The sequence below is a fragment of the Polistes fuscatus genome, unplaced genomic scaffold (genome assembly GCF_010416935.1).
Source record: "Polistes fuscatus isolate 324 unplaced genomic scaffold, CU_Pfus_HIC Scaffold10, whole genome shotgun sequence".
NCBI classification, from domain to species: Eukaryota; Metazoa; Arthropoda; class Insecta; order Hymenoptera; family Vespidae; genus Polistes; species Polistes fuscatus.
Genome location: NW_025112998.1, coordinates 67546 through 80958, shown reverse-complemented (window position 1 = coordinate 80958; position 13413 = coordinate 67546). Strand labels below are relative to the sequence as shown.

The following is a 13413-nucleotide window of genomic DNA, read 5'->3' as shown; positions in this document are numbered from 1 at the left end:
TTTCCCTTCAAGAGGGATCATTTTGTTCAGCAAACTCGTTACTATCTTGCAATAATCTCTACTGTATTTCTCACTCTGAAATCGAGCAGCCACGAGACCCTGAAACTCTCTTCAGTTACATTTAATGCCTCTATTTATTAAGCTTATCCAACGTTCATGGATTTATCAATGATTTAACTTTGTTAAATCGATCCCCGTTTTCGGAAGGTAACGCACGATATAACATTCTCATACTTATCTCAACTTCATTCTTATGAAAATCCTCAGTTTAAATAATTCAACGACGACGACAACAGCAACAACGACGATTCAGTCATTTTATTTCTTATAGTTTTCTTTTTTCTTCTCATTCGCACTCAATGTTTGCCGCATTACCTACGAGAGAAGCCTAAAAAATCGATTGGTACACACCCAATAGCCTCTTGACCCAATATACCGATTCTTCAGAAAAGATCTTTCCAGTTGACTGGGTTTATGAATTTTTCCCCTCCCCCATCCCCCCCACACACACATACCATCTCATTTCTTTTTGATAAATTTTCTATTTTTAACACATTTCGTGTTATACTGCGCAAACGCGCACGATTAAAGTAGCATTTAATGAAATTGTTCTAATAAGAGAGAATAACATTTTACACGGATCGATGGTAATAAATTTTTAAAGTTTACTTATAGAGGATGATGCAAACGAGATAGATCGTAAATGGTAAAAGTTGTAAAAGAGAAAATGAGAAAAAGCATAGGCTTCGTTAGCATACAAATTCAATGATAACTTATCGACGCAAGTAATATTCTCGTACGCGTTGTTTTCCTTAAATTACACGAACGTTTTATACGTTTTATACTTTTATATTTATTTTTTGGTCATGTGAATATCAAAGGATACACCAGTTAAATGCTCGTACCACAAGTTTGACTCAGTCAACGTTGGTTAACCTGGATTGTCTGAAATTTTTGGAAAACGAAGCTACGGTAACTGGAAGAAAGAAAAAAAGAAGCAAACAAAAGAGATAGAAAAAGAAGGAAAAATGAAGACAGAGATGAATCGTATGGTAGCGATACGACAAAAAGAATAAAATATATATATATTCGTGAACGAAAGATAAAAAAAAGCAATCGTTGCAAACTACGAACTCGAGGGTATGTTTAACCATTCACGACGTGAAACGTGCTGTGCTCTTTCGTGAAATTGCGAGCTTCGTTTTGCCAGCGTGTATTCGCGGCTTGTTGGTTTCGTCGTAATTCTGCATTGCAGAGAAAAAATGTATCTATATATATATACATAATGTATATGTATATGTATCCAACATGCACGTATATATGCGTCTACCAAATATATATAAATACATATATATATATATGTACATAAGTGTCTAGGGTAGAAAAGTAAAATGTGCGGCAAGTAAATGAAAAATAAAGCTCTTTTTCGCGGCTGGTTATATTCTCCGTAAAATCTCTAGAAGCGTAAAATCACTACTCCGTTGGGAATTCAACATAAAGAAGAAAAACTGTAAGAGTCATTGCTATCACTCGTGGGAGGAGATTTCGTCGTCTTGTCCTTCCCTTAGAAACGGGGATACCTTTATCTCATTCGATGAGCAACGTTTGTCCATTTTCTAGATCAAATACAACATCTGATCGTTTAATTCTTAGCCCGTGTTACAATATTTAACTTTCGCGATCGAGAAATAAATTATATTTTTGCGTCCTTACTTTTTCTTTTCTTTCATTTTTTTCGTCGTTATTCATACACTTTTACAGATTATCAATGATGTAATATTACGCTTGGAAAATTTATCCCAGTCCCGTTAAATTGATGAAAGTTGTTCGATGCTTCGTGATCGATCAGTTTTTACGAAAATGAACACAAGGAAGAGAAATTTTTCAAGACGATACCTCTCTCGTCTAGTAGCTGAATAATTTTGTGTTTACTTATTTTCACAGTTCGACGTTACGTCAAAGTTTTATCTAAGGGGGACTTAACTTAAAGCGATTGATCTCGACTTTAGACGAGAAGAGTGGGGGGAGGGGGGGAGGGGATGATGATAATAATAATAATAAATCGAAAGTTCACTCGACGGGAAGAAGAACGAATGATGCAAAAGGATGATGCAAAAGGATGCTGATGCCAAGAAGATTCCGTTTTCTCATCCCAATCTTCCTCTCACTTTTGGATTTATGAATGCCGCACGTTGTAAAGGGACCGTAGCCATTTCCTGGTTGTAAAGGGAGATATATGAACCTTATGGGATACCGTACATTAAACCTTCTTCTTGCATACTCTTTGTATTCCAACGCGAAATAGCACGAAGATTCATCGATCGTTCTTTTCATCGATGAAATGCATAACGGTTATGAGTTAATTCGTTTGCGTTACCTTTCTTATTTTTTTTTTGTCTTTTTTGTTTTCATATTTGTAACCCCTCCCCACCCCAAAAAAAAATTAAAAGAAATAAAAAGGTAATTCAATTCTTTCGGAATGTAAAATTTGTTAATTATGTGAAATAATACTCGAACGTAGCCCACGCGTATACCAGAAACTCCAAATGTTTATAGAATACTTGCTACGTGCATATACCGCAAAACAGTTATTATACTTTTTGAGAGAATGTTAGTACAATGTACTACAATGTGGCGCTTACAAGTTTCGAAATAAATTGTCAGAGCCCTGTGACGTCATTGCGAAGCATGTTCTCCTCTTACTCGTATGCGTCATCGTCTCGCTATGGTTAAAACTAAAATTGCTCGTACGAAGTTGCAACGGCGTACAATACACATTCTCGATTCGGGATGTAACTTAAAATTAATGTAAAACGTTGGAAACACACCAGTGTGTTTCGTAAAATGTTTTTGGCCAACGTTAGACGAGATGACATAATAAACGTACATTCCTTCGCGAATATTACCAAGGTATGAGAATGACCGAAATTTGATGATATTCATGTTTTTACGTTTATCAAAACTTTCGGATTATATTACGTGTAAATATTTTTTTTGGTCTATTTTCTAATATAAACCGATGTTTAAAAATGATTTTCAATATAATCTTAAGCTTTTGTAATCCATCCACCGTTCGATCTATAAAAGAGCATCGTTTTGTCTACTCAAAAGTAGAACAACGCAAGTTTCTTGAAACGATACTGGGTTGACCTAAAAAAAAATAAATCTATTGTAATACGTATCTATTGTTTAACAAAAATATTATTTAATTGTGATAGAAATGAATCCTGCAAAAAAAGAAAAAAATTCCACAAAATTTCTATTCGAAAAACGTAGAAAAATAATTTTCAGCATGGGAAGTTAAGAACAAAATCGCTAGTAGAATTCAAATACCAATTGCTGTTATATACTCGTAATACCGTAAGTTTGAATTTTCCTGTAAAGCAACTACGGTACTACACATCGAAGAGGAGATTTCGTATCAAGTCTCGGATATTTCCCTCAGTGCAATCACTAAAGAAAGACCGAACTTTGGCACTATTCCTGAATGAGCCGATGAAACAGATGCAATTTCGCGCGTGCGAGAAGGAATCTTGGCAGAGAATGTGCCGAAATGGGGAAGAGGAAGGAAGATAAAGACCAAAGTGAAAGACAAGAAAGAGATAAGAGAAGAGAAGAGAAGAGAAGGGTGGATGAGTACGGGGTATAGGGTGGAAAAAAAGGTAGAAAAGGTGCCGACCCAGTTCGAACAGTTTCTATACGTTATCTGCGGCTGTCGCTTAGTTCGATTCCGTACGGAAGACCCGGCTTTAGTAACAGCTTGCCAACTTACTTATTCCTACTCTAGAATCCGTGTTCTACTATATACATAAATATACACTACTTTAAATCACGTGTATACCGAGCGAGTCAATAATTATCGCAATCTGAAATTAACGTAACATTAACTATCCGTTACTATTACATTTACACATACTAAATATTCTCTCAAAAATGACCAATTAAAAAGAGTTATTGTTCGGCAAATTCCAAATGATTTTTTTTCTTTTTTTTTTTTTACAACCAAACCAACAACAACAATGTATGTTAGAAAAAAAAAAAAACAAACAAACAACACTTTTCCAAAGCTGCTCGATGTTATTTTTTGTTTTTTTTTTTTGGTTTCTTTAATAACGCGAATAATCGATTAAACGATAAAATATATATAAAAAAAAAAAGAGATCCTCGCGTTGAACAAATAACGAGCTTTTAGCGGTATTATTCATTTGAACAGGACAACGAGCAATTGCATACGCGATTAGTGCCAATCAAGCAATGACTTCGTGTTCCGAATTCACGATCGAATTAATACAAGAAATCAATAGGCACCGCAAACCGATGCGATTGAGGATGCATTTGAGAACGAGACCACAAATCTAGAAATACCGGTAAACGTTGATTTCGATAAACGTTAAAACGATAAAGAACTTTTTCCTCTAAGAACTTTCTATCATCTATTCCTGTTCTAACATTAATAAATTCGAGAATATACTGCATTGCATCGAACGATATTCATTATTAACAGAAATGAATTTATCAGTTTTCTTCAAGTTAAATATAAACGCGTAGGATAATAACTAATGAAATGCTAATTGACTGAATAACGATGTTGCTTTTAAAGTAATATTCAAATTAATAAAACGATATACACTCTATCTGTTACATACAACCGATAGTATATTAAATTGTTGAAACTGAAAACACTTTGGAACATAGATATTTACTTATCTACGAGTGAACACGTAACAGAATGGATAATTAATAGAAACTAACAATTACGAGGTATCGGTAAATTACCGAGTTTCTCATTTCTACGAGAATAAATTGATTTTGAACGATATTACTATTAATAGCGAGAATAAAATCTCTCGGAATTAAGAAATGGGTCGTACGCGATTTAGATGATGAAAAATAAAGAAAAAGAAAAACAAAGGGAAAAATAAGAAGAAAATTTCTATAGTAGATGTTAGATTTGGACAAGCTGGAAATGCGTTTGGGAGTTTCGTTATTCCCTGAAGTAAAAAGGAAGACAAAAAATAATATATATATATACATTTATGTATAGATCTATACACGGATATACATGTTTAAAAGAACCGAAACTCGGAAATCAGGCCGCGGTAGAGACAGAAGTTGATGGGCAACCCCGTCATCTACCCCGTCTTCTTCTTCTTCTTCACCCTTTAAATCTCAGCGGGGTTGCGCTCGAGGATAACGACGAGTCTCGGCTTAAGTCGTCGCTCGAGAAAACACGGCGATGCACTTAAATTAAGAACACAAGGTTTCTACTCTCTCTCTCTCTCTCTTTCTTGCATGCGCGTTTGCAACTGAAAAATAGTCGAGAAAGAGAATACGATAGTTTCCTAAGTATTTTCCTTTTGTTTTTGTCTTTTTTTTGTCTCCTCCCTCAAGCCTCTTCCCCCCACCCCGATCTTCTCGAATTATTTCATTCGTTCGTTCGAGTTAATCTTCTTCCTTGACACGCGTGTTACGTGAACAATTTATTTGATTTATTAGAAATTAATTTGGTGCCTTCTATATACGTTAAATTTGTCTCGTAAAAAGAGAACCGAATTAATTTCTACACCTAATAACATCAAATACGAGAATTTCATTTCGAATTGTATTAAAAGTAATTGCAACGAACTAGGACAAATTTGTATTTGTTATTTTCCTCGATCGTTAAACGAATCTAAATTTATTATTAATACCAGAATTATCGTCAAAATTGATTGGATTTATCGAATCGAACGAATAGGAGTTTACTTATTTTTTCTTTTTCAAATCTCGTCGTTGTATCTCGTTAAACTCGTGATAAAATTTCATTGTTATTATTCGAGCAATAACATTCGTTAAGATTTCAAATCAAATATTGCGTACAACACGATTAATTAGTAATAATTAAAGAATAATTTTCAATGAATTTTATGAAAAAGAAAAAATAGAAAAGAACAAAATATTACAATTAATGAATCGATGATGAGATAAAAAAAAAAAAGATACTAACCGCGATCATGGTGATGAATGCGTGTTTCCTTTTTCAAGAGCCTCTTCTTCCTCTCTTCAAGGGAGGGGGTTGTCACGTATATATATATATATATGTATATATATGTAAATATATAAATATATATATATGTATATGTATATATATATATATATATATACGTATCCCGATCCTCGGATAAATTCCTCGGAGCAATTCAGCAGTTTTCTCTATCAAAGTTGCGCCTCTAAAGCACCTGCTGCAGCGACTTTTTCTCGTAAGCGAACATTCTCCGCTTTTCTCCTTTGCTCTTGTGTCTTTTTCTTCTTCTTCTCGTTGAACGATCGCGAACCGGTCTCCGGGACGCGGAGAGGACACGGACGAAGTGTCAAACTTTTTCCTCCTCCACCTCCTCCACCACCACAACCTCCACCTCCACCACCACCTCCTCCGCCTCCTCCTCCTCCTCCTCCTCCTTCTCTCTTTCTTACAACGATTTCTCTCTCTCTCTCTCTGTCTCTCTCTCTCGGAGTAATTAAACGTATCTAAAATAATCAACAATATATATATATATATTTTTTTTTTATATATTAACACATATACAAAAATGATTTTTATATCGGATAAAAACTAAATAAATAAAACAAAACTAACGGCTAAATATTTGTCTCTGTGGTTTTTTTTGTTTTTCTTTTTTTGTTTTTTTCTTCTTTTTAGACAAATAAGCTGCTAGCCGTCCTAGTTCCTCCGAGTGTTACGATAAAAAATTGATAAAAGAGAGATAGAGAGACAGGGAGAGATAAGTGGTTGATAAAAAGAGAGATGGATAACTCGAGATGGACTATGAAGGGTTAGGTGAATCCGTTTGGTTAAAAGCTCCGCTTCGCTTGGAGCGCAGTGAAGAACTGAGCGAAGTGCCGGCCGGCCGAGCAGCCAGGTGGGCTTTTCCAAGCGGCTTAACCAATCGCGACTTCTCTCTCCCTCTCCCTCTCCCTCTCCCTCTCCCCCCTCTCTCTCTTTCTGATCCTTTCTCTTGCTTCCTCTTTCACCTCCTCTACATCCACCTCCACCACCTTCACCACCACCACATTCACCACCTCCTCGTTCCTCGCCTCGTCGATTCGGATTCCACGAGAATTACACTGCATCCCCCGTTTTTGTGGTACTACGAACACTTTGAACACTTTCCAACCCGTCTTCTTATTCTTTTTCATCTTTTCTAAGCTTTTCCGCACCTCGACGAACAAGCATTATTTTACTTCTTCCATTTTCTTTTCCTTTCTTTCTTTCTTTCTTTCTTTTTACTGTTCCTCTTCGAGTTTCTCTCTCTTTCTCTCTCTCTCTTTCGATCTCCGATCGTTTTCTCGAATCGAAGAGAAAGTTACCTCGATTTCGAATCGAGGAAAAAAAGCAACCCCTTTGATTTTGCTCCAACATGCTATGCCCAATCGAAGATATGTTTCTACCTTTAAATGATCTTTAATCTTCGTTTTTATCGAACGATTATCGAACGATTATCGATTTGAATGAATTAAGTATGTGACGAAATTCTCTCTCCTCTCTCCTCTCTCTCTCCTCTCTCTCTCTCTCTCTTTCTCTCTCTTACCATTTTTTAACATCTACGTGTTAAATTATTTCAATTTCGTAATAAATATTCTTTTTATCTTTGGTACGACCATATACTTATTATCATTTCAAAATGATTCTGTAAATATATACGGCTGATGATCGTGTCGAAGACTTCATTATAAAAATGAATAGATAAATGTTAAAGATCGTCGTTAAAAATCATTCTTTTTTCGTGTTTTTCTTTTTTTTTTTTTTTTTATGTATGTTCGGCGATTTCCTACCTGAGAAATACTAAGTAAGAAAAAATGTAAATATATTCGAACGAGTCGACAAAACCACCGCCTCCGTCTCCGTCCATCTGTCTGTCTGTCTGTCTGTCTATTTATCTTCGAAATTTTTGGCGCCTTTAAGCGTAAACATTTTCGAGATATTTCGAAGTTACACGCGCGTCCTGAATATTATTTAACGCGTTTTTATTTTTCTTTGTTATTTTTTTTTCTTTTTCTTTTTCTTTTTCCTACCAGGTCTCTCAATTATTATATTTTTCTTCAACCGTATCATTCTATTCTTCTCGTTCAGCTTTCTTTTTCTCTGATTCGTTTATAAATGAAAAATATCTACCTAGTAAAAGCGTCATTTTATCTTCGTGATAACAGAAAAAAAAGAAAGAGAGAGAGAGAGAGAGAAGAATATCAATTTAATTTGTCCGGTATTACGAACGAAATTAAAAAAAGATTACGAAAAGAGAGCCGAGACTTTCGTATGAAATTGCGTTACCCCCTTCTTTATTATTATTATTTGTCCTCGCAAACTCGAATACGATTTTCATCGTTTCTTTACATCGTATCTCGCAAATACGATTTACATTTTATACCTTTACCTAGGGGAGGTTCGTTTTTCTCTACCACACCCGACGAGGGACAAAAAATCAAATCTGATGAGTTTTCTTCATTCGAAAAGAAATTGATACTTTTTTTAACAGGTAAAACCAAATTGACAAATATTACGTTTGACCTGTGTAATGCGCGACGACGGATATACGAAGGTTCACGAATAATTTTATTTCCTGTTTGGAAAAGACAAATTTCATTCGGCAAATTTTTCATTGAAAACAATATGAAAATCAAATGAAAATAAAATGAAATAAAATCAAAACGAAATTGTTAGGGGAAATTAAAGATGACAGTTAGGAAGAAAACAAAGCTTAGAATGATATCTACGTCTACTACTACTACTACTACTACTACTACTACTACTACTACGTGTAGACGCCAAGTTGGTGGCATCGAACGAGACGTGATCGAGGCCTTACTTTCGAAGTTGCCTGCAGTACTCGGTCAGTCAGTTGGATTATAGCTTGGTCGCTTTCCTAACGACGGACGGGGCTATGCTTTTACCAACGAGACGATGCTTTTACACGCGCGTGATGTGCCGTTTTCATTGACGTATTACAGGTATACGCGATAAGTCAAAGAGAAATAAAGAGAACGGGAATGAGGTAGTACCTCTGCTTGCTTTGCTAGCGATATAGAAACGATCGATATCAATGGGAAAAGCTACGTTCCTTCCTTCGAAAAGGGATAACTTATTGAGAAATTACCACGGAAACCCAAACTTTACCTTCTCTAGAAACTTCAATCATTCGGCTCACCGATCCAGACATATTTCACTGTCATTTACTTTATATCCTCTTTCAACTACTCACCTCAACCCTCCTTTTAACGACCCTCCAGTTCTTCTAATTTTCTAAAGAGATCCCGCGAGATATTCCCCCTTCCCTCTTCACCCCACCACCACCACCACTAATCGATCTTACATTAGATACGTACGTACGTACTCGAATGAAATTCAAACCCACTCTTGAATTTCCTTTGGAAAATTATTTGATCGTTATCGTATCTAAAAAGAAAATGAAAAATCGCGCAAGGAGATATTAACTAACGTTAAAGCTTAACGCGAGATCGCGAAAGAGAAAAGAAAAAGTCAACGTAATCATCTTCTTTTCTGCGAGTTGAAACGGAAGTTGGGTATACCTCGAAACGTGCCGAGGTTGCGTGCCGATTTTACTTTCGTACGGTGGTATTATTGCGATGGCAACGGCGGCATCGTCAACCGATCGAATTCCATCCTCGTGCCTTCACAAATATTCCTCCTGTCTACGATGTACATATTACACCAGTATCAACTACCTATCACTTCTTCTTATCAAGGAACCCTCAAATTCCTAAATTTATGGAATTGTCATGGATTATTCGAAAGATACTATACTAAACTTATTCGAATTGTTTATATTTCATTGAAACTAAACTAAATCCTTCTTTATAATACTCTCGTCGTTGTCTCTTGTCTGCACGAAAAATAAAAAAAACCACATAAATATCGATAAACGCTGAATTGAAGTACGCGAATCACGTACGTGGGTCATCGAACTTCTCAAAGTCGTTGACATTTTTTAACCAACAGACTCGTCAAAATCTTTCTCGTCCATTATCGTATACACCAGTATACAGTGATTCGTGTTCTCTTATTTTCGTTCATTTCAACTTTCCAACCAAAGCCGCTTCCCAAAGCGATGTATATCACGCGTTCAAAGGGACATCAAGGATCGGTATGCTTTGAACGAAAGAACTCATGATGAGAGAATCAAGGGTAGAAAAGTAAAGAGAAAAGAGAAGAAGGGGATGGGAAAGGGATGGGGAAGAGGGAGAGGGAGGAGGAAGAGGAGAGGGAAAGAGAATCGATCTCGACCGCAAATCTCACGCGAGCCGCATTGAGGAGCCAACGTCGAATCAATTTCTAAGAGTTGAAAGAGAGGAATACGATTTACCTATCGGTGCCGGCACCGATCTTCCACGAAGGAAAATCTAAAACACTTCCTGGAGAATTCCTGACACTCCAAGTGGGTCGTATATCGGAAGAAACGAAAGTTCAAATGCGAGTCTCGTACGTGTTACGAATCGATTGTTATCAGCATTGACGATTGTCCCTTGGAGAAACGAAAGGAAAGTTTTAAATCCATTTCGATTAATTGTCGATGAACTCTCCATGATAAACCCCGATGATTAACGCCAAATTTTCTATCCGTATAATGGTAACGTTGAAAATAATTAAGTTTAATTAAAATATTGTAGAAAGAGAGAAAAAATATGAAATAATAAAATAAAAAAAATGAAAATAAATAAAATTGCCAGGTGAATTATGATAGATCAATTCGCATGGAAATAAAGTTGAATTCATTTTTCATAAATCTCGAATGGGAACGAGCACGTGGCCGACTTTGACAGTTGTCGAGTCAGTGTATTCTTTTCAATTCCGACTAGTAAACATCGCAGCTCTCTCTCTTTCCTTCTATGCATTTAATGCTTCAATTATTTATTTATTATTATTATTATTTGATATTTATTTAATATAATATTGTATTTGCTAAAACATATTACTATTTAAATTACCTTAAATGTAGAGTAACTTCCATTGGCCAATGATGTAAGTGATGTGCATCTGGAAATCTTTCATGCGTTCAGACCATTGAAACGTATCTCTGAGCAGATATATAAATTAAAATAATTTATACAGAAATATATATAATAATTTATGTTACGTGTCTTCGTGTAATTATGAAATATAGTTATTATTTTAATAATAAAAAAATATTTAATTATAAATAATTATAATTATAATTATGTTTTTGTGTTCGAGCATAAATTTCCATTCTTGAATATTTTCAGCTCATCCATCATCGGACTATTAATTAGGTCGGACGTGGATGAATTTATAATGTTACGTGCTAGAACAAAAAACTGTTCAATTTCATTTTATGTAGAAAAAATTTGTTTCTTTTTTTTTCTTTTCGGGTAGGTAGATAATTCTTGCTATGCAATCGTTTTTCTTGCATTAATTAAAAAGACATTAAAATAATTACATTGAGTAGCGTGTAAAATTGGAATTACATCATTTTTACTTGTGGATTTTCGGAAACAGTAAAATCCGATAAGCGATGAGAAGACTTTATACTTAAAGTTTATTTAAAAATAAAACAGAAATATAATAAAATAAAATAAAATAAATTGAAATAAAAAGGAGAGAAATAGAGAACAAGCTCAACCGCCCGGACACACCTCTATTAGGCTTCCACTTACCCTCTGCACTTTCTCCGATCATTTGTTTTCCGAAAACGTATGTAGCCATATATCCAACGACATACTTTTTACAAAGGCTTGTTTTATGAAGCAAATAATTACGGCTCACGTATCTCCTCAATACGATAACCCTGTAATTTGTATTGAGCAACATGATTAACTTTTTTACAACTATAGTGCCAACTTTACAATGATATTTTCTTATTTCTATAACTACTACCTTCACATTTTAACACTATACTTTGTAATTATTATACTTTATACTTAATCATTATTACATATTTAACGGCAACACCCTATATTATTATTATTATTATATATATAATTAACAATTATTATACTATTTATATGTATATATAAATTTGTATAAATTACGTCAAAAAAGTAAGAAAAAGAAAAATTGCGAATAAATCAATGAGTAATAGACAAATTTCAAAATTAAAATAAAACAATCAATTATATTTAATTAATTCAACTAATCGTTCCACGAACGCGCGCGCATCCAACTAAAATCACTTAACAGAAGTCCCTTTCACCGGACACTTTGACGAGTTTAATCTCGTATTCAGAAAATACAAGCGTGTAACGGTTAATCGAAGGCCGACTAATTCGCGATTATCTCAATCTTTGAAAATAAACGTTAGAGAATATTAATTTATCGACTTGTTTATTGATCGAAAAAAAGCAACTTCGAACATATTACCTACGAAAAATTTCTTACTCAAACATCAAATAAAAATGAATTCTTATTTTTCTTATTACAATTAACACTATTTTCTCTATTCATTTACATTCAATAAAATTTCCTCGTTTGCTCCTTATAATTCGAATTTTCAAAAGAACTTCATTTTTCTAAAATTTAATTCAATTTATTTTTTAAATGACACGAACAAAAAAAATGCATTAACGATCTAATGTCTTGAAATAAAATGTTCCTATTTAATTTCGACAATTTTAATTACTTATATATATATATATATATATATCATTGTTAATAAACCAGTTTTTTATTATTCAAAATGTAACAAAGTAATTGTCATTATAACAATAATAAATTAATGCGATTATGATAATCGTACAATTTTAACATACTTGTGAGTCATAATAAATAAGAAACATTATAAAACAAAACAGTAATAAATAACTGTACTTATTCAAATTATTCTTCAAGAAAGTATTAAGTATTATTAAAACATCGATAGGTGTGTACGAGAAAAATAAAGATCGGATTGACACAAGGAAATTTGTGGTAGCGAACGGAGGAAATAATTTTAAATATGATGCGTAAGAGAGATTTATTGTGTATGTGAAATTTAACGTTTTCTAATATATCTTTGGATTTCAAATGATCAACCCACTATTATGCATATTCGAAAATACATATTTCGGTTCATTTAGCGATATATATATAATAAATATATATATTCTCTGTGTGTATATATATTCGTATGCTTCACAAATTTAAAATAAATATTTGACAATATAATTAACATTGTTATAGAAGATTAATTTATACAACATTGTGTAATATTTTTTTTTTACATATTAATTACAGTATTCGCATTGTTTCATAAAAGATATAGGAAAACCAAACTTTCGTATACCACAGTGATATTCTTCAAGTTTTTACATTTAAAAAAATTAATTATATTGTATATAAAATATAATCAATTTTTAAAAGGATAGTTTTCAACGATTATTACATATACATATGTAGAGATGTCATCGTAGAGATTAAAATTCTAT

At 33.8% G+C, this 13413-nt stretch overlaps 1 protein-coding gene across 1 annotated transcript in view; it reads right to left on the bottom strand.

Moving 5' to 3' along the window:
* LOC122523955 (mucin-5AC) overlaps window positions 1-6420 on the bottom strand; it is a 31932-nt gene extending 25512 nt beyond the window's left edge. Inside the window, exon 1 of the mRNA XM_043645951.1 lies at window positions 5987-6420. Within this exon, the coding sequence (XP_043501886.1) occupies window positions 5987-5995 (9 nt within the window). The 5' untranslated portion in view covers window positions 5996-6420. The remainder of the gene's footprint in view (window positions 1-5986) is intronic.
* Between the last annotated feature and the right edge of the window lie 6993 nt (window positions 6421-13413).